The sequence below is a fragment of the Aspergillus sydowii genome (genome assembly GCF_001890705.1).
Source record: "Aspergillus sydowii CBS 593.65 unplaced genomic scaffold ASPSYscaffold_15, whole genome shotgun sequence".
Lineage (NCBI taxonomy): Eukaryota > Fungi > Ascomycota > Eurotiomycetes > Eurotiales > Aspergillaceae > Aspergillus > Aspergillus sydowii.
The window spans coordinates 600,526-619,608 of NW_024467873.1; the positions used below are offsets into that span (position 1 = coordinate 600,526).

At 50.2% G+C, this 19,083-nt stretch overlaps 9 protein-coding genes across 9 annotated transcripts; 7 read left to right on the top strand and 2 right to left on the bottom strand.

The window, feature by feature from the left end:
• The first annotated feature begins 524 nt into the window (after window positions 1-524).
• ASPSYDRAFT_72699 (uncharacterized protein) lies at window positions 525-2,988 on the top strand. Its single transcript, XM_040850670.1, has 9 exons — window positions 525-934; window positions 990-1,112; window positions 1,164-1,273; window positions 1,331-1,452; window positions 1,507-1,740; window positions 1,821-2,001; window positions 2,049-2,107; window positions 2,159-2,217; window positions 2,276-2,988. Exons 1-9 carry the CDS (start codon window positions 722-724, stop codon window positions 2,846-2,848), a joined length of 1,674 nt encoding a protein of 557 aa, XP_040697697.1. The 5' UTR covers window positions 525-721; the 3' UTR covers window positions 2,849-2,988.
• A 584-nt stretch (window positions 2,989-3,572) lies between these two features.
• On the top strand, window positions 3,573-5,609 carry ASPSYDRAFT_161658 (uncharacterized protein; the record flags this gene model as incomplete). Its single annotated transcript, XM_040843013.1, has 1 exon — window positions 3,573-5,609. One exon carries the CDS (start codon window positions 3,573-3,575, stop codon window positions 5,607-5,609), a length of 2,037 nt encoding a protein of 678 aa, XP_040697698.1.
• Window positions 5,610-7,138: 1,529 nt separating this feature from the next.
• ASPSYDRAFT_50662 (uncharacterized protein) lies at window positions 7,139-7,638 on the top strand. The gene has a single exon (XM_040848127.1). The coding sequence runs from the start codon at window positions 7,369-7,371 to the stop codon at window positions 7,555-7,557; it is 189 nt and encodes a 62-aa protein (XP_040697699.1). The 5' UTR covers window positions 7,139-7,368; the 3' UTR covers window positions 7,558-7,638.
• On the top strand, window positions 7,173-8,141 carry ASPSYDRAFT_507397 (uncharacterized protein). The gene is made up of 2 exons (XM_040848140.1): window positions 7,173-7,557; window positions 7,637-8,141. The coding sequence occupies exon 2, from the start codon at window positions 7,660-7,662 to the stop codon at window positions 7,909-7,911; it is 252 nt and encodes an 83-aa protein (XP_040697700.1). The 5' UTR covers window positions 7,173-7,557; window positions 7,637-7,659; the 3' UTR covers window positions 7,912-8,141.
• Window positions 8,142-8,344: 203 nt separating this feature from the next.
• ASPSYDRAFT_136711 (uncharacterized protein) lies at window positions 8,345-9,121 on the bottom strand. The gene is made up of 4 exons (XM_040840774.1): window positions 8,994-9,121; window positions 8,919-8,932; window positions 8,805-8,830; window positions 8,345-8,730 (listed from the first exon to the last, which is right to left on the bottom strand). The coding sequence occupies exons 1-4, from the start codon at window positions 9,000-9,002 to the stop codon at window positions 8,372-8,374; spliced, it is 408 nt and encodes a 135-aa protein (XP_040697701.1). The 5' UTR covers window positions 9,003-9,121; the 3' UTR covers window positions 8,345-8,371.
• Window positions 9,122-9,160: 39 nt separating this feature from the next.
• Window positions 9,161-12,166, top strand: ASPSYDRAFT_50665 (TFIIH/NER complex ATPase/helicase subunit SSL2). The gene is made up of 3 exons (XM_040848128.1): window positions 9,161-9,508; window positions 9,566-9,682; window positions 9,749-12,166. Exons 1-3 carry the CDS (start codon window positions 9,478-9,480, stop codon window positions 12,061-12,063), a joined length of 2,463 nt encoding a protein of 820 aa, XP_040697702.1. The 5' UTR covers window positions 9,161-9,477; the 3' UTR covers window positions 12,064-12,166.
• Window positions 12,167-12,421: 255 nt separating this feature from the next.
• ASPSYDRAFT_161584 (uncharacterized protein) lies at window positions 12,422-13,810 on the top strand (the record flags this gene model as incomplete). The annotated part of the gene is made up of 1 exon (XM_040843003.1): window positions 12,422-13,810. The coding sequence occupies one exon, from the start codon at window positions 12,422-12,424 to the stop codon at window positions 13,808-13,810; it is 1,389 nt and encodes a 462-aa protein (XP_040697703.1).
• Window positions 13,811-14,216: 406 nt separating this feature from the next.
• Window positions 14,217-17,112, bottom strand: ASPSYDRAFT_161992 (glutamine-dependent NAD(+) synthetase; the record flags this gene model as incomplete). Its single annotated transcript, XM_040843047.1, has 13 exons — window positions 14,217-14,326; window positions 14,385-14,802; window positions 14,868-14,910; window positions 15,041-15,379; window positions 15,432-15,844; window positions 15,893-16,057; window positions 16,106-16,197; window positions 16,252-16,277; window positions 16,325-16,514; window positions 16,584-16,642; window positions 16,708-16,861; window positions 16,916-17,034; window positions 17,084-17,112. The coding sequence occupies 13 exons, from the start codon at window positions 17,110-17,112 to the stop codon at window positions 14,217-14,219; spliced, it is 2,157 nt and encodes a 718-aa protein (XP_040697704.1).
• A 345-nt stretch (window positions 17,113-17,457) lies between these two features.
• On the top strand, window positions 17,458-19,060 carry ASPSYDRAFT_507782 (NAD(+) diphosphatase). Its single transcript, XM_040848148.1, has 3 exons — window positions 17,458-17,638; window positions 17,696-18,142; window positions 18,206-19,060. The coding sequence occupies exons 1-3, from the start codon at window positions 17,542-17,544 to the stop codon at window positions 18,910-18,912; spliced, it is 1,251 nt and encodes a 416-aa protein (XP_040697705.1). The 5' UTR covers window positions 17,458-17,541; the 3' UTR covers window positions 18,913-19,060.
• The last annotated feature ends 23 nt before the right edge of the window (window positions 19,061-19,083 follow it).

Below are 19,083 nucleotides of genomic sequence, written 5' to 3' on the forward strand. Positions count from 1 at the left end.
GACCTCGCACGAATACGACTAATATTGCGCTGGGGGATGTGGGTTATATCGTCCGATGGTGCCTGGGCCTCCTAGGGGACTTGTTGGGCGGGGAGGCTGTATTTGGTTTTGTTGGTCATGATGTAAGGTAAGTCGATGTCGTTTGATTCTTGGAGTAATTGATAGCAGTGGCAAGCTTCGGAGTGTAGATTTAAGGAAGTATGTCTTTCCCTCTTCAAAGCAGCAGTTGGGAATACTTCGATTTGGGATGGAGCGTGGTTGATAACATTTCCCTTCTGGGCAATGCTGGCAGCAAAGGGCGTAGCAAATCAGGCTCCACAGACTCCACTCGCCTTGCAGATGGCAGTAAATGACTACTTTACTAATTGTGACACCTGCAAGTTACAGCGAGATGGCAATAGTGCGGAGTAAGTTCATGCTAGTAGGTGATCCAACATAATGTGGTGGTTTCTCCATGGAGCCCTAGTTCTCGGATTACGGCGCCTCTATACTATGCGAACTATTATCATACTCGGTTTAAAGGCTGACGAGTTCCAACTGTTAAAACTTATGACATTCTCCCTCGCAGTTTCAAATCTCACCTCCTTGCTTTCCAATTCTCCGCTCTCAAGAATGTAGGCGCCAGGGTAGATAGTATATAAGAGCTCCCAAACATCGTGGATCTACAGCGCTAGATAACAAGCGAAGCCAATTTGTCCAGTCCTTCTCCAGTTAGTCAATCATGGAATCAAAAGTCTCACAAGCGGAGACCAAACGGAATATCTCCAACGACAGCCAAGATGTTTCCGTTTCCAACGGCGCCATTCTGGCAGACAACGCCGATGATCTTATCCTTAGAGCAAACGGGCACAAGCCCCAGATGCGCCGTCAGTTTAACTGGCTTTCTGCTCTGGGTCTCGGCTTCTCCATCACCAACTCGTGGGTGGGGTACCTGGTAAGTTCTCTGATCTGGGCAATACGGACACCACTGCTAACCATGGCGACTGTAGAGCAACTTTGGCCAGGTCATGACGTATGGAGGGCCCCGGCTTGTTATTGCTGGTCTCGTACTTGCGTTCCTGGTGCAATCGACTATCACGGTCGGTCTCGCGGAGATCGGGTCGGCATTTCCAGTTAGTCGAGCCTCTTTCAAGTCTTGGGATGTTATTGACGGATAGGTATAGTCTTCGGGAGGCCAGTACCACTTCTGCTTCTTGCTGGCTCCGGAGAAAACGAAGCGGTTTTCTGGGTACATCATCGGGTGGATGTCTGTTATTGCCTGGTGGGTTACTACGTATGGATGGAGCTTGGTCTTAATCTATCAAGGGATATGGAAGTTGACGCTCTAAAGATCCTCTGGGATATCTCTTGCTGCAACGACTCTGGCGGGAATCATCCATTTTGCACATCCGAACTTCACGGCAACGCAATGGCAGATATATCTTTTCTTTGCAGCAACGGCCGTGATAACGAGTAAGCACTTGCGCATATACTCGGAGCTCAATTTCGCAGCCTGACAACCTGCAGTTATCCCCATCTTCGTAGCATCCAAGAAAGTTGCATTCATGTGCCAAATCACCCTGCTTCTCTCTGTAGTCGGGGTGACATTGATGCTCTTTGCTGCGGTTGGTATGCACCAACATGTCCAGCCAGCTTCGTTCCTCGCGAGTCCAGCAGCCGGCGACACGGGCTGGGGTCCAGGGGTTTCCTGGATGCTGGGTATTTGTAACGGGATGTATGCCTTTGGAGGCACAGATGCAGGTGAGATACCAGGAAGAGGCTAGATGCATATGCAACCACCTGTCCTGTCACTGGATCGAGTTACTGACAGTGTCCTGTAGCCCTCCACATCAGCGAGGAAATGCAACAGCCTGGACGCCGCGTGCCGCAGATTATCATTGCCACGCTATTCATCGGCCTCGTTACGACGCTGCCGCTGTTTATTGCCCTGCTTTTGTTTTCCAGTGATACTGACGCTATTATTCATTCACCATTGCCGAGCTTAGAGCTCATATACCAGGCGTAAGACTCCTATGCTATACAACTTAACATGGCTAACTGTTTTATAGTTGTGGCAGCAGAGCTGGCACGATATTCCTTACGACGTGGTTGCTTGTTGTCTACATCTGTAAGTCTAATCGTATCATCTTCAACAACCCTTCTGACCACTCTTATACAGCATGTCTTCCCTCACAATGGGTAACCAGCGGCCGCATCGCATGGGCCTTTGCGCGAGACGTAAGCAGCCAGCCCAGCCAACTCTGCTACCAACTAACAAGAAATTACGCTAATATAGAACGGTGTCCCCTTCTCCCCCTACTTCAGCCACGTTAGCACGCTCCTCCAATTCCCCGTCCGCACCACCCTCGCTGCGTTTATATTCGTTCTCCTCTACGGCCTCCTTTACCTCGCCTCCACAACCGCCTTCAACAGCATCATCACCTCCGCCGTGCTCTTCCTGAATATCACCTATGTCACTCCGCAGGGCATCCTTCTCGTTAGACGGTTCACTACCTCAAAGACCAACTCCAACTCCAACACCACCTCCACCACCAGCACCACAATTCCCTGTACCAATCCAACAACAACGACGACGACGACGACGACAATTCTCCCCCGCCGGTATCTAAACCTCGGCCCCGTCATCGGCCCATTCTGCAACCTCTTCTCCGTCCTCTGGATAGTCGTCCTGGGCGTATTCGTGTGTTTCCCGCCCGAAATCCCCGTGAGCGTGGAGGGCGTGAATTACACGGCCGTGGTGGTGGTGGGGATCTTTGCCGTCATCCTGCTGTTTTGGGCCGTGAGTGGGCGGAGGACGTTCAAAGGGCCGCAGGTCGATTGGGAGGGGTTGGTGAGGCAGGCAATTTGAAATACCTACCTACCTAAGCTGTGGTTTCGGCTTGGAGCGTCGGGTAGAATATATATAGCCTGGGAAGGGTGTGTTCGGGGTTGCTGGCGTTAATGCAGGTGGTTGTGGTGATGGATGGACATGGCTACGGATGCTCCGAGCAATCAAGTTCTAGTCGTAGTAACTTAGTTATCCTAGTAATTGAAAATGAAGGATTGATGGCTTACCTGATATTGCACATGGTAAATCAGAGATTGTGCTGTTGGTATGCTGTGAAGTTATTTTGGTTTGGGCCAAGGGACGCATTGGGTGAAACAAGGACAAAAAATGATCAGATGAAGCTGTACAGCTGTGACGAAAAGTCCATATTGTTATGCTGATGTTTTCTGTCTTTTTGCTGGCTCAGATGTATGACTGGTGCTCGTTTGACAGACTCGCCCATCCCACCTGGAGCAAACGGAGTGTCTTTATGGGATTCCACATTTGTGAATGAACACCCACAGAATACTGTTTTCTTTGTGAAGTATCTCTATAAGATATCTCTATTCTGTTGCTCTTCCTTTTCTTCCTCATAACCACTTCGAACAAACTTTGCTAGGACCCATCAACACTTCCCAGCCGGTACCTTTGCATATAACCGCAGAACCTAGACAGTGGTTGTTTTATATTCCCCTGAGTTACCGCGTGCGTTTCGCCCTGAACAGTCAATATGGCGGGCAGCGCATCTTCAGACAGCAGCGCCACCATGGACTTTAGCCCGGAACGGAGAGAACCCAGCCCCCAGTCCGCACCGCGTGTGATAGGCCTATTTGGCATCCCGGGCTGCGGCAAATCGTTTATAATGAACAAGCTGAAGCACGAGCCCGATGGCTCTAACTTTCACTTCTTTGAAGTCTCCGAAGTTGTCAACAGCGTGACCGCCGGCGGGTTCGCCGCGTTCCTGAAGCTCAGCGAGGAGGACAGGGCACACCGTCGAAACTCCGCCATCGAAAGGATCAGGTCGATCTGCAGCGAGAGCGGCAAAGTCGGCATCGTTGCCGCGAACTCGTTCTGGTCGAAGGGCGAAGAGAATGAAGAAGTGTTGAGAGTTTGTAACGAGTGTGAACTCTCCACTTACACCCACATTCTTTATGTGAACACGCATGTGGAGTTGACGGCAAGACAACGAGAAATGGATACAATGAAACGTCGGCGGAAGCTGTCTATCGAGCATTTGCGCCGCTGGCAGGAAGCTGAGATTGAAGAACTGCGAGGGCTGTGCCGTGAGCATGGGATTCTATTTGCAACCGTCTACCCGAACTTGCAGGACAAGTTATCCAGTCTGATCCTTGACTTCCGGGATCATGGAGAAACCCATAACCAATCAGTTGCTGACGAGCGTTTGGACTGGGCGCTCTCAAGTCAACGTGAGGAATTGCGGACCGTCGTCTTCTTCGACGCTGACAAGACATTGACACCTCAAGACACCGGTGAATTGTTTTGGCAAATCCTCACCCAGAATGATACAAAGAAAAGCCCCTTGACCACTCTATTCGAAAACGGAATGAGCGACTCATATACGGCATTTCGACAAGTGATGCTGCTGTACGAGGAGTCATGCAGTGACGCTGAGTTTGACTCCATCTGTGACAAGGTGGCCTCGCGCACCGCTCTTTACCCACAGATATCTTTTCTTCTGCACCAGATCAGAATTCATAACCACATTTGCCCCGTGATCGTGACTTACGGATTGCATCGCGTCTGGGAGAAAGTCATGGCGAAGAACGGTCTTTCCGATGTGGTGAAAGTCGTGGGTGGTGCACGGCTTGACGACGGCTTTGTTGTTACTCCCTCGGTGACAAAGAATCTGGTCCTCCGCGCACAAAACGAACATTCAGCATATACATGGGCATTTGGGGATAGTCCACTCGACCTGCCCATGCTGAGTGCTGCGAACCAGCCAATTGTTATAGTTGGGGACGAGCAAACCCGCAGCAAAGACATGGAGCAGGGACTGCTAGATGCGATAGTAAGCGGTAAACTGCAAGCTCGTCAGGCTTTAATGGCGGGCAGCCTTTCGCCACCCCGACTGGCCGGACTAGACTCTCTTCCTGTCGTCGACATCGCTGACCCGGAATTCGTGAATTCAATCCTCCAGACTCATAGCCCACCTGGAGGCCTCAAGCTCCTCCATGCCACCGATAGCGCCGCAGCGATGTTGTTGATGAGCCCGCCAGAGGATCCTTCTACCCGTGGTCCATCTCTGAGAGCTTCTCATTACAAGGTCGGCACTTTCCTCGCCAGGGCGTGTGTTTCCGAGCTTATTGGCGTCGAGGAAGTCACAATACGCAGCGCTCACGACAACGACACGGCCGGATACCGGCTTTTCGAAGAAGACAAGACATTGATCGTTGCATTGATGCGCGGCGGCGAGTCCATTGCTTTTGGCATCAATGATGCCTTTCCAAATGCCCAATTCCTGTACGCCAAAGAGCCAAAGGACATCACACGCGAACATATCGAGGGCAATGCTACCGTCATCCTCGCTGATTCGGTAATCAAGAATGGCGCCACAATTGTCAAGTTCGTGCAGTTCATCCGGGCTATGCATGGTACAATTCGGATCGTCGTCGCCGCTGATGCTGTTCACGAGCAGGCGGTTTCAGGGGGCAGTCCTATCAGGACACTGGCGCGCTCGTCGAAACTTTCTATCGTGGCGCTTCGTCTCTCGAATATTAAACATAGCGGTAGTGGAAGTACCGATACGGGCAATCGCTTGTTTAACACGCCTTATCTTGGATGAGTGTCAGGAAAGGGTTTTGTTAGGAAAGGGTCTCGTGAGAAATGAGGATGGTGTTAACCGTTGCCGCCGCTGAAGAGACCTGTTGTTGAGAAGGAGCATATCTGTTTATCTTACACAGCTGTAGAAGGCCGGTTTGTATGTGTACATTTCAGCGCTAGTAATAAGTGGGACTATCTGTGTAACCTAAATGATCTTGGATCCCTTCACTATATATAAAGTTGATCGTTTAGTACCCAAATGAATCAAGGAAAAGTGAACAAAAGAGCCTTTGTCTGAGCCTTGGGTATCCATTGGCAAGGTGGCCGAGTGGTTAAGGCATGGTTTGGGTCCACTGAACTTCAAAACTATAAATCAATACAGATTATATCCGTGTTCTTAGTTGAGCGTGGTCCAATCCCCCCTCCACCCTTGTCATTTATATTTTGCTTTTGGGTCCGATCCTTTTTTACCCTTTCAACCCTGAAATGAAAAAGGATCTCTTAACTGGGCCAAGAAAGTTACAAATCTGGGCTATATACCTTCAAACTGTCGTATTTTATCGTAATTGGATATGGTTTATTCAACACCCATGTCCAATAATCGCTGTAATGGCCACGGTTCCCGAGAAATATACTTAAACCTTTCTTCCCTCTGAGTCTTCCCGTGAAACCTCAAGGCAGTGGAGGCAATATTCGGCAGACTTCTTACTACGTACTTAGATGGAGGGGCGGCCTCGTTAATCCAATGTGGTTGTCATATTTTTTCGACTTCTCAAACACGGCTTCAACCCTGCCGGAACGCCTTCGTCTCGAATCCCAGTGGGCTGTCTGTCTCGAACATCGCCCGAGAACAGCAGAGACGGGATCTCCTTTTCCGTGGCGAATCCAGTCATGAGCTTGAGCTCGAACCTGGCGGGAATGCGGATGATGTCAATTGGACACTGGCGGGGTGGCATGATCTCTGCTGCGGGTTTCCTTACCGTATTCCCCGCTGCAGACGGTCAACGCTCAACAAACAAAGGACAACACGCGACGATCACCATGGGCGATTTCTGCCTGCCGCTGAGGGAAAAGAGTTGTAAAATTTGTCTTAGGTGGCCAGGAGTATACGGTCGCGTCATTTGAGCCCAATATTGAAACAAAACAGCTGGTTTCTCAGCAGAAGTCGCGATTTTAAGCGCGGATACCGCCATCAAGGCCGGGGCGATGATTCGCGTCGTTCCTGGGCTGAGTGAGTCCTTGGCTGTTCATCGCCCCGCAGGTCTCCGGCCGGGACTCGATCTCGCTGATGGCGTGAGATGGTCCCCTTGACACGCGTTTTGGATCCCTGGCTCTGCCTTCAATAATCCAACTTGGTAAAGAGTATGAGAGGGTATATTGCAACAAAGGCCCAGTTTTAATGTAGGCGTTCTCTGTCAATGTAACCAGCTACACAAGGTGACTGTCCTTCAGTTACAGTCTTGACTCTTGAGTGAGAGAGCTCATGAATCACGATGTCATTGAGCTGCAGCTCCGGATACCTAGTGGAGAGGCCCCGCATGACCCCCACAGCGCCAGCGCCAGTTCGCTCGGGCTGCAGCACTTGCTGCCTGTCACTCGAGCTGTACAGCCTGCTGCCATCTATATATAACATCCGGACCCCTTCTTGAGTCTCAGCGCTATTATTCACCCTTGATTCCTCTGTGCCACATTTTAGTTTCTGTGCCAGTCGTTGTGCTTCCTACCAGGGTATTATTGCGACTTTCCCGATAACTGTCAAGTCTTACTATAACACCAACACCATGGCTACTATCCAACTTGCCCGCCCAACAATCCGCCATTTCTCAGTCCACCGTTCTCAGGCAAGCACTCGCACATCGCGCTTCGTAGCCACATCATGTCTTGTCTCTGCCGTCGTGCTTCCCTTCGTCCCACCAGCTCTTGAGAGCTCGCGCGAGAGGAACCTAGGGTATCCCAACCACAGCAAGTGAGTTCTGCTTTCCCCCCTAGTCTCTTGACTGTCTGAGAGGTTTCTCGTCCGTACAGTATATGCTAACACCTCTTTTCCAGACCGCACCCTCCCCTTTGTTTCCATGCTCGTTGAGATCATACCACACTTTGTCCGGATTGTCGATCGGGACCCGCTCCCGAAATACCTCAACCACGCTTTCCGACCGACTGGCTGGCTGGTCTTAATGACAAATAACCACCATCTTTATCACTGTTTTCCAACAACTGTTTGGGTTCTGCATAGGGCGTTCGGGTGCAATTTATTCATTGTGATGACCTCCCTTTTAATATGGGCGACGTGCGTCCCATTCAAGCAGAGGCGGTGTTTGGCGTGACTGGTTACCTACCTTATTACTATTACCCATCTATTTGGTCTACCCATGCGGCTAGACTTCGTAACCCCATGTGTCTGCCGATGTGGGGATTTGCATTTTCTTTGTTGAATAACTGCGCGAGTGAGGCAGATACCATGTGAGACTTCAAAAGACGGGCTGTCTAGATGGCCTACTACTTACTGTGAGTGGGGTGAATCTAGAATCCTACATGAAGAACAAGCTGCCTTCCACAACTTTATTATACTTCCCCGTAATTTTCCAACCGAGTTGCTGCTGCATGTTTGACCACAACGTCCACCTCTAAGATAGATACAAGAATATATTACAGGCCATAAGACGGCCCGGACTGACCATCAGGCAAGAGCGCAAAAGCCTCAGCAATTCACATCCACATCACCTTTACGATTTCGCTCGCCAGAGGACGATATCGCCCAAAAAATGCCAAGAATGAACAAACATCTTACAACCGATTACCAGGAGGAGGTCTGAAAGGCCGCGCAGCTTCATACTTCCCCTTCTCCGTCAACCGGTCCTGCTCAGTGTCGGGCTCATGACGAGTCGGGGCGGGATCATGACTCGCTTCATCGCTCGGCGAAGCAACATCATCTGAAGCATTCTGGAATCGAGCCTGGTTTGCGCGCTTGAAGCTCGGATCGTCGGAGGGGGTATGCATCGCGGCTGGCTCGTTCTTCACGGCTTGCCGACGGTGTTCGGATTCCGCGGCGGCAAGTTGGGCCTTCTTCTTTATCTCGGCCTCGTAACGGGATGCGCGGTCGGCGTTAATCGATTTCTTTGCGAAGTAGTAGGCTCCGCCGCCGGCTGGATGCGGGATTGGGTGTTAGCTGGGTTGGGTTCTGGATAGTCGGTGGCGGTTTAGAAAGGGGGAGCATTACCGACGCAGAGAGTACCCCAGCCTACCCTGTGTAGATGTCGATTCAATGTTAGCAGTCCATGTTCGTGATAAAAAGCTCCCTGCGGGAGTCTGGGCGACTCCAAGGTCCGCTTACCAAGTGGATCGGATCTGGTGGTCATTCTGTTAGCAATGGTTCGAAATTTTGGCCACTAGGTGCTTCATGACTTACTGTATTCATTATGATATATTTTCTCGACCACAGCAAAGAGACACAGCACAGTGCGAGCTGAAGTGAAAGGAAACTGAAAATAAACTACGTCAACAGCCAGGCCGAAGCCGTCCCTCAGCAGCTATTCCGAAATCGGAATGGTGCTGTCCATAAGAGGACTAGCATCGGCCGAAAGTCACATGCTGAGTGGCGACAATCCTCATCTTCATATTACTCAGTCGCCGCCTCTCCTTCAGCGCATCTTTCGTCTCTCAACTCCGCTCCACGCCGACGAGGTATTCCTTATCCGGTGACATCAGATTAATATAACGAGCGACTTGGACCGCTTGAGATAGGAATGTTCTGTTTTCCTTGAAGCTCGACTGGGCGCTGGTAGCCCGCAAGAGCTGAGGCTCGCCCGGAACAGACGAGTTTTGCATATTAGACGATAGATTCTCAGCATAAAGAAACAAATCATCCAAACCTCCTTGCTCCATCCATCATCATGCCGCCGCCAAAGCGAAAGGCGACTGACAGTATGCATTATTTTCTACCGAGCCTTAGGTAGACCCGGCGCAGGCTAACTCGGATAGGTGGTCGGTCCAGTAGAGCGTCGAAGCGTCCAACACCGGTTCCTGATATTCAGGAAATCGGCAGTAGCGATGAGTACTCCGACTATGAGCAGGATGCAAAGGAAGAAAAGCTGAAAGGTAATCACATCACGCGGGAGCAAACTATCCGTCGATGCCTGGATACTGATGTATTGACATGTTAAGATATGGTGGACAAATTTTCCCTCGAATCATTCAGTAAAAAGTCACAGAAGCAGGACCCGAACTTTGGTTACAAGGACTTTTCCTCCCTTTCCCTTAAGCCTGACCATGCGAACCGTCCGTTATGGATCGATCCGTTGAAAGGCACCATCACGCTCGAGAGCTTTTCTCCGCTTGCGCCTCAGGCGCAGGACTTCCTCACTACGATCGCCGAACCGTTGTCGCGCCCGACGCACCTCCACGAATACAGGTTGACGGGGAACAGTTTGTATGCCGCTGTGTCGGTTGGCCTGCTGCCGCAAGATATTATTAACTTCTTGGATCGGTTGACGAAGACGCCACTCCCGGAAGCGATAAAGTCGTTTATCATCGATTTCACAAAGTCATATGGAAAGATCAAGGTGGTTCTGAAGCACAACCGGTTCTTCGTCGAGAGTACAGACCCGTCCATGCTACAGATGCTGCTTCAGGATGAAGTTATCGGACCTCAGCGCGTACAAGGCTCGGAGGGGATAATTCAGCAGGCAGCGCCGAAAATGGGGGGTCTTGTCATTCCTGGTACTAGGGATGCTGCCGGTGTGAAGGAGACGTCGGAGCAGAAATCTGCCGAGGAAGGGGCCGCAAAACGCCCAGAGGAAGATGATATTCTTCTCGCCATCCGCGACGATGATGACGATGAAGAGCAGGCGCAAGTGCACAGCTTTGAGATCCCGAATGAAGCCGTGGAACCCGTCAAGGCGCGCTGTCAGGCTATGGGATGCCCCGCGCTTGAAGAATATGATTTCCGAAATGATGAAATCAACCCAACACTAGATATCGATCTAAAGCCGAATGCTCGGATTCGAAGCTACCAGGAAAAGAGTCTGAGTAAGATGTTCGGTAATGGGCGTGCAAAGAGTGGTATTATCGTCCTGCCTTGCGGTGCGGGAAAAACGTTGGTCGGCATCACCGCTGCTTGTACGATCAAGAAGGGAACGATCATTCTTTGCACAAGTTCCATGTCCGTCGTTCAATGGAGAAATGAGTTCCTGCGGTGGTCTAACATTGACCCTGGCGACATTGCTGTTTTCACGTCCGACAATAAGGAGAAGTTCCGGCGGTCGACCGGTATTATCGTCTCGACATATTCCATGGTTTCTCAAACAAGGGCGCGGTCTCACGACGCGCAGAAGATGATGGACTGGATTCAATCACGGGAATGGGGTCTCATGATTCTCGACGAAGTCCACGTCGTGCCTGCGTCCATGTTCCGAAAAGTCACATCGGCTATTGCCACTCAAAGCAAGCTTGGTTTAACCGCCACGCTCTTGCGTGAAGATGACAAGATTAAGGATCTGAACTTCCTTATCGGCCCGAAGCTATATGAGGCCAACTGGATGGAACTCGCAGAACAGGGACATATTGCCAAGGTGCAATGTGCTGAGGTGTGGTGTCCAATGACCACCGAGTTCTATACCGAGTATATGCGCGAGAAGTCGAGAAAGGCCGCACTTCTCTATATCATGAATCCTCGTAAGTTCCAGGCTTGTCAATTCCTCATCGACTACCACGAGAAACGAGGTGACAAGGTCATTGTATTTTCCGACAATGTGTATGCTCTTGAGCGGTACGCACTCAAGCTGAACAAGGCCTACATTTACGGAGGGACACCTCAGAACGAGCGTATGCGTATTCTTGAGAACTTTCAGCACAACGAGCAAGTCAATACGATCTTCCTATCCAAGATCGGCGATACATCCCTTGACTTGCCTGAGGCTACCTGCCTCATCCAAATTTCTTCACACTACGGTTCTCGTCGTCAGGAAGCACAGCGTCTAGGCCGAATTCTACGAGCAAAGCGCCGAAATGACGAGGGCTTCAACGCGTTCTTCTACTCGCTGGTCTCGAAAGACACGGATGAAATGTTTTACTCTTCCAAACGACAAGCGTTCTTGGTCGATCAGGGATACGCATTTAAAGTAATTACTCATCTGCAGGGAATCGAAAACCTCAGCGGACTAGCATATGCCACGCCTTCGGAACGCCGCGAGCTATTGCAGGAGGTTATGCTACAAAACGAAACCTCCGCGGACGTAGAGGCCGTCACGGATGATCTGTTCTCTGAACGATCCGGTGGCAACAGAGCCAGGGCTAAGGGGGGCGTCAAACGGAGCGCTGCTACTCTCAGTGGGCTGGCTGGCGGTGAGGACATGGCTTACATTGAGTATAATAAGAGCAGGAATAAGCAGCTGAAGGAGAAAGGCCACCATCCCCTCTTCAGGAAGCTCGAGCGAGACCGCCAGAAGAGAAAGAAGGAGATGGAAGATTTCAGCCGGTAGATTTGATTCAGTGTTTTGCCTATATACAGACCAGATTGGTAGACAGCTCAGTCAATATAATTCCAGAATATGTATGGAATGAAGCTTTTAACCTTAAAAAGAACTTCCAAGGCTTAATCGATTCGTAGACCACGCCAGGTGTCTGTTGCTGCCTGAGGAATGGATCTCTGCCCCATCGTATCACGTGGCGATTAGAATAAGTGGGGCGATTCCCAACAGCTTCAAGATCCAACATTCAAGAAGTTTCGAAGCTCATCTCTGCACCACCACTTTCACTTCCGTCTATCGCGACAAGTTGCCCTTTAATCCTACGCTGCCCGTTCTATATTGCTGGAAATATTTACAGCATTAGCTCACCATGGCAGGCGAGGAAGACTCTAACAAGAAGCAGTCTGCTTCCTCGCCTGAGAGCTCCCGCCAGTGGCCCGATGACGATAATCCTTTCGTCGCGTTCCGTCGATTCGCCGACGAACAAATTTCCTCCATGCTCCAGTCCGTAATGGGCATTCCCTCCTCGTCTACACCTCCACGATCAGAACGATGGTCCATTTTCACTGAAGACCAAAACTACCGCGACGCCCAGCGTCAAAACTCCAATGACGCAAACAACGGAGATGCACCGTCGGGTTCAGGAAATCAAGGCTCCCCGTCAACACAAAACAATGCTAAATCCAACAATATCTCACCAGACTCGTCGTCGAGATCAGAGCGTTCTAACTTAGGAAATTCGTTCGATATGGATATGTTCTTTAACTCGTTCTTCGATCGCTTCTTGCTCGACTTCTTCCACCCGTCGCACCAGACCTTCTTTTCTCCCCTCGTGAGCTCCGATTCCGCCTATTGGCCTGTCAATTATCTCATGTTCAGCCCTTACTCGCCTCTACACCTCGAGCGCCAGGCGCGATATCGGTCTCATCGTGAGCAGGGAGTTTTTTCGTCCTTGATATCGTCTATGGGTCCTTCTTCCGATCCCGATCCCGAAGAACCGAGATGGCGCGAAGCTTTTGAAGATCTACTGCGACTTGAGAATGGAATGCCGATGCTAGACCGCGAACCAGGCGCAGTTGCCAAACAAGAATCTGGGAAGGAGTGGATACATAGCTTGGTTAAACGCGGCAGTCTGGGGAACCATTGGAAGTTTGTTTCTGGATCTGACAAACATCCGTGGTCGAGTATTACATTGGAGCGCTCGGAGGACACTAAAGAAGAGGCCCGCTCTTTAAAGGAGACAGAGAGGACTGATTGGGTCGCGGAAGATACGAACGCTAAGCAGCTTACGGAACTGGATCTATACGACCGCTTCCTTGCGGACATTGATGCCCGTGAAAAGGAATTTTTCGGCGATTTCCATCACAGCCCTCTTCTGCGGTTGCTTATCGATGATAGGCTCGGCGCCAGAAACGGCGTCTTATCAGCTGAAAGAGAGTCTAACGACGACACAGAGAGCTGGTTGGAGCTTGTATCTGGCGGGAATAAGCATTCTGCCCACGAACTTACCGATGCCGCTCGTCCACCAACCACTGCAGAAGAGAAATCCCCGGCGGAAAACTACGTGTTATCGACCCAAGTTAGCACAGACCGCGTCCGTCTTCCGGATGGCTCGATTCAAACGAAAACCGTGAAAACCAAGAGATTCGCCGATGGCCGTGAAGAAACGAACGAGTCGACTGAGGTTGTCAGTCCACCTCAACAAGACCAGGGCTCTTCGTCTGGCGAAAAGAAAAACGGGTGGTTCTGGAAAGACTAGATGTTGCGGTGTCTAGCTGATATTCGTTCACTGGGGTGCCCTCTTGACATAATGATTGATTCATACTTTGTTCAGCGTTATTTGCGGGAGTTATGGCTGGGTCGTTGTATCCATTGACCATTTGATTTTATTTCGGTTTCGGTGATCTGTATTTGCACGCGGTATTCGTTGTAATAGTTCGATATCGTGTTTTGGAGATATTGGGTAACTACCTTATCATATACTTAGTCATATTTACTGGTTGTCCTCCATGATAGATAACCATATGAAGTAAATATTGGCTTCGTGCAGGAAACAGTATTGCAGTCTTCTATACGAAATTAGGTATTCTCTGCCACTCTTATTAAATAGCCTCTCCCCAACCTTCCCATATCATCATGTAATTGCACATTTCATAACGATTGATTTAATCAGCCTTTACGCTCTTCTTCTGCGCCTTACCGGTCGTCCAGCCTTTCGATTCCCAGTACTTGACACTATCCTCCATTTTCTTATACGCCCATGTAAATGGCGGGTCTAAAGCACACGTTAGCTTCACTCTGAAATTATATAGGAAACACTGCCAGAAACCCACAAAGAAACTGCCTCAAATCATGCCTATTGTCGTCGGGACTATACTGCTCTGCATGGTAACTAGGCGTGATAACCGTCATCTTATGGCGATTGATCGCATAATTATAGAAGAAATGTCTTGTTTTCTCATAGATCTCCCGAGGGCTGTACTCATTGCCCCAAAGGTGCAGGAGGCGCTCATACATCGACCAGGGTCCCAGCTTTGAGACCTTGCGCAGGTACCCGAAGGTTCCGAGCTCTGCGTAGGTCACGCCCATGTCGGCTTCGTCGGATTGCACGTAGGTGGCTGTTATGGGTTCGAGCTCGGCTGTGGGAGTGGCGTTTAGGAATTGGGTTAGGATCGGCATGGCGAAGGAGTCCGAGGAGTGGGAGATGAATTTCTTGAGGTCAACCTTTGAGATAGATCCGATGGGGTTTAACTGATATTTTTTTTTGTTAGTTTGTAAATTGGCTGAGTGGTTGAAGAGTTGAAGCGGGGACGTACGTCGGCGCTGCTGGCGTCGTACTTTGTTAGATAGCCTCGTAAACTAGATGTAGATTATCAGTATCTATAACATAGGGGTCGATATCGGCTGGATATGTAAGAGTGGGCCAGATAGCGTACCATTCTAGAAAATTTGTTAGTATATAATCCAACTAATATTTGGGATAGGGCACTAACCATCAACATTGGACGATGCCAGAACAAGGAGTCCACCTCCACCGGGGCGCTGGCGAACCGTCGGTAGCAGTGATGCGAATAGGTAAGATAAGACCATCCTCAGACGGGCCTGAATGTTCTGTAGTGCCTGGTTCTCTGCCCGGCCACCACCGTGGACCTTGAACTTTGGTTGGAAGTTGGTTACGACAGTAAACAGGTTTGTAAGAGCAGTCACGACGGTATCGAAATTAAAGTCGACGTGGTACGACCCGATCTCGACAGCAAGCTCTTTCGCTCGGTCTCTTGTTTCTTTACTCGAGTTCTGGGTGCCCATGAAGCTGGTGTGGAATATGCGGCTAAAAGGGTCAGTTACCGTTATAGAATTAGAGTTGGGGCGATAGATCTCACTTGCAAACTTCCTGGCTTGTGGTTGGGATCCAAGTCGAGTCGGCTGGTTCCGCGCATAGTCGCCGAACATCTTTGATAACTTGCTCATTTCCTTCCGAGACAGCTTTGATAACCTCTCGACACATTGAGTGGACGATGACTGCAGTAGCACAACTATCGATCCCACCACTCAGAGGAAGGAAAAATCCGGCAGCGCCGCTTCTCCGGAGATAATCCCAGAGCCAGCATGCAGGGCCCAAAGCGATTTCTTCCTCTGGCGCGTGATAGCGCGGCTCGAGTACGTCGGAGGGTGCAAGGCTAGGATCAGCATCTTCATCGGTACGAGATAATCGCATGTCAAGATCAAGGCGGACAAAAGGTGTCTGTTTGCTAGCCTGCATATTTCTGCTCGCTGTGCTGCGGTATGTTCGCACCTGTCTCGTTTAGTGTACTGAAAGATAGCATCGGGTTGGTGGGCATACTTCTTCGATGTCGACAGTTGCCGTGACCACCTCAACGTCATTCAGAGAGAACTGTGATCCTTGAGCCACAATGTTTCCATTGATAACTATCATCGCGCATCCGTCGTAGTAAAGTCTATCTCCGTCGCACCCTTGCTGATTGGCATACAGGTAGATACCACCGCTCTGACAAAATCAGCAAAGGTATCCATGCGGAATGAAAGAATTAATTACCAATTTCGTAGCCTGGGTGATGAGGTTTATACGGGTATCAAGCTTCTTCAGCTCGTGGTGACTTCCAGACGAGTTGGAAATGATTTCGACACCTTCACGGGGCATTAGCAACTGGCACAAAAGACAGATTTTAGAGAACTACCAACCTGCAAGGCCGTATGGGATATGTGGACTACACAGCATTAGCATCCAGACCATACTCGATTATTCTATGCATACCCATTCGGAGTGAACAATTCTTCGCAGGTTTCCAATCCCAAGCATGTATCTCTCGTGCTGATAACCGCATCGCCGAAAGGAACCTTATATTGCCCGGTTATCTTGCCAACAATCGACTCTAGATAATAGTCTTCGACTTCTTGGGGTCGTTGCCACGGGGTAAAATGCCGCATTTCACGATAATTCCCATCTACACGGGTCAACATCAGCGTAGTCCAACCAAAGTATGTGTCAATCCAGACACCAGGGTTCAGCATACCATTAGCAAGCCACATCTTGGGTCTGATCAAGATGATATTCCGGTTATAGAAAATAACTCTTCAGCTATATCAGTATCTCAAATTCCATCATTACCAATTGGGAAAGACAAGAGGAGAACGAACCGGCAGTTGTATCGCACATTTCTGTGACGAACCGGCATACCCACATCGACAACGATGTCCTGGCAATCGGGGTGGTCGATGATACGGGCGAGCATTTCCCAGGAATGAAGAAATGTATCTCCCTCCATAAACCCATCGAGAGCTCCATATCCTACTCGACGTCAAAATCAACCCATCTAGTCAAATGATTTTTGCAAGACTATCGTACCGCTGATCTCAAGTTCGGGACCAACTCGAAGAGTAGCCCCGGCAGCTTTGGCCTGTCGGATACTCTCAATAATCCGCTCTGCATTTCCCTCCCAGTCCAAAGCCCACTGGTTAAGGGAGCTGATGATAGTTAGCTTAGATATGAGCACGAAGACGCAGTGGGACGAACCATGTTGCGAGGGTGACGAGGCGCCCCATTTTGGATCACACGATACTGATCAAATATGAACCAATTGAATGACTCCGAAGCAGGAAATGAGCTTCCGGCTGGCCTCCAATTCAGTGAACGAGCAAAAGAGAAACATTTTGGAGTTGCTTGAATCTCCGAATCGGCGGCATGACGACAGTCACGTGTGTGGGGTTTCATCCGCATTACCCCTCTACCGTCATCGTAATACATAGATACATGCTTCTACGGCTTGCAATACTCTGAAAATAGGTAATTTCATAACATCCCCCGCTCCCCCTCGGCCCAGTATCGCTGATTAATGCTTTGATCGGAGTTGCCGCGATTTTGAACAGGAACAGGAGCGGGAAATCCCCTCGGATTTCTCCTGGTACAAGATTCTTTCTCTCTCCAAAGCCTTTTTCTTGTATATACGGACGGCTTCACTCCTATAAGGCATCATGACCAATAATTCGCAAGTTCCGAACCCAGCCCATATACAAGCCGACTCAATGCTGGCGAGGCGCTTTGGCAAAGAGACAGTGAATTATTTCTCGAGTAAGGAACCCGATAAGCGTCATTAAGTACCCGAACGGATACTAAAGATCAATCTAGGCTCTCCTCTGAACCGTCTTTCGTTCCTTCGATCAGACCACCCCTTTCTCTCCGCCGCACTCAGGCACCCTTCAACCCGATTCGTCATTCTTAAGGACCTAGCGCCACTTACAAGGACCCCTGCGGCGCTGTATTATGCCAAGTACGATGAAGTGCGAAAACTTGTCCCCGAGACGATCTATGATAAGTCGGAGGAGGATATGATCAAGGACCATGACTCGCGAAAAACAGAACCACACCTCATCTTCCTTGGTCTGGATGAGGCGGCCAAACAGGACCCATTCACCTGGAAAATCTACTCCGGAACGCCGTATTTCGCTCTAGATGTGTCGGAGAAGGGATCGGAGGAGCAGCAGGCAAATGCGAAAAGCGTGCTTAGCGAGTTTGAATCTCAAGGGCTGAGCTTCCTGCAGGCGAGAATAGCGATGACGTTCTCAGCTGATGAAGGTATGCTTACTACTTGCCTACCTCTATGGGTTGGAGGAAACAAACGCTAACCACTATCTACAGCCGCTATATATGCCCAGGGACGTGCCCTCATTGACTGGAACACCCGAAACAGCTTCTGTGGCACCTGCGGAAGCCGCACAATCTCCGTAAACTCGGGCACAAAGCGCGCCTGCCCACCCACCGATGCAGCCCGCGAGGCCGAGGGTAAACCCGCCGAAAAGCCCGCCTGTACCACGCGCACCACCTTGTCCAACCTCTCCTTCCCGCGCACCGACCCTACCATCATCGTCGCCGTTGTCTCCTGCGATGCGAAGCGGATCCTCCTCGGCCGCTCCAAGCGCTTCCCGCCAAACTGGTACTCGACTCTCGCCGGTTTCATCGAGCCCGCAGAGTCCGTGGAGGATGCAGTCAGGCGCGAAGTATGGGAAGAAGCCGGCGTGACGCTTTCGCGCGTTATCATTCACTCAACCCAGCCATGGCCATACCCTGCCAACCTGATGATTGGAGCCATTGCGCAGGTCAGCGACCCCGCGCATGAGACGATCAACCTCGAGCATGACCCTGAGCTTGAGGATGCGAGGTGGTTTGAGATTCAGGAGGTTGAGGAAGCTTTGAGAGTGGGAACGAGTAACTTGGATCAGGCTGCTGGGCCGGGGTATAAGGAGGGAGCGTTGAGGTTGCCGCCGGCCACAGCTATTGCCAACCAGTTGATACAAGCGGCCATCGATATAGATTTCCTTGCGGGGGATAAGAACTCGAAAATGTAGAGCTGTCATAGACAATACTACTATATAGACTGCATTTGCTATGAAGTTGCTTCGAAACAGTCAAATTGATATGTACGGAGTGGAACGAACATCTCTAACCAAGCGTGCAGTGATGGTATCCAACGGGCCCAAATAAACCAGTATGCCACTCTCTCCTGACTCCAAACTAAA

Bases quoted from the DNA above. Each gene is read 5' to 3' on its own strand.
- ASPSYDRAFT_72699 (XM_040850670.1), top strand. From the start codon at position 722: ATGGAATCAAAAGTCTCACAAGCGGAGACCAAACGGAATATCTCCAAC. The intron at 1,274-1,330 runs GTATGGATGGAG...GACGCTCTAAAG, and splicing joins ATTGCCTGGTGGGTTACTAC to ATCCTCTGGGATATCTCTTG. The intron at 2,002-2,048 runs GTAAGACTCCTA...ACTGTTTTATAG, and splicing joins TTAGAGCTCATATACCAGGC to TTGTGGCAGCAGAGCTGGCA.
- ASPSYDRAFT_50662 (XM_040848127.1), top strand. From the start codon at position 7,369: ATGGCTACTATCCAACTTGCCCGCCCAACAATCCGCCATTTCTCAGTC.
- ASPSYDRAFT_507397 (XM_040848140.1), top strand. From the start codon at position 7,660: ATGCTCGTTGAGATCATACCACACTTTGTCCGGATTGTCGATCGGGAC.
- ASPSYDRAFT_136711 (XM_040840774.1), bottom strand. The intron at 8,731-8,804 runs GTAATGCTCCCC...TCCCGCATCCAG, and splicing joins CTGGGGTACTCTCTGCGTCG to CCGGCGGCGGAGCCTACTAC.
- ASPSYDRAFT_50665 (XM_040848128.1), top strand. From the start codon at position 9,478: ATGCCGCCGCCAAAGCGAAAGGCGACTGACA. The intron at 9,509-9,565 runs GTATGCATTATT...TAACTCGGATAG, and splicing joins AAAGCGAAAGGCGACTGACA to GTGGTCGGTCCAGTAGAGCG. The intron at 9,683-9,748 runs GTAATCACATCA...TGACATGTTAAG, and splicing joins AAAGGAAGAAAAGCTGAAAG to ATATGGTGGACAAATTTTCC.
- ASPSYDRAFT_507782 (XM_040848148.1), top strand. From the start codon at position 17,542: ATGACCAATAATTCGCAAGTTCCGAACCCAGCCCATATACAAGCCGAC. The intron at 17,639-17,695 runs GTAAGGAACCCG...AGATCAATCTAG, and splicing joins GACAGTGAATTATTTCTCGA to GCTCTCCTCTGAACCGTCTT. The intron at 18,143-18,205 runs GTATGCTTACTA...CACTATCTACAG, and splicing joins GACGTTCTCAGCTGATGAAG to CCGCTATATATGCCCAGGGA.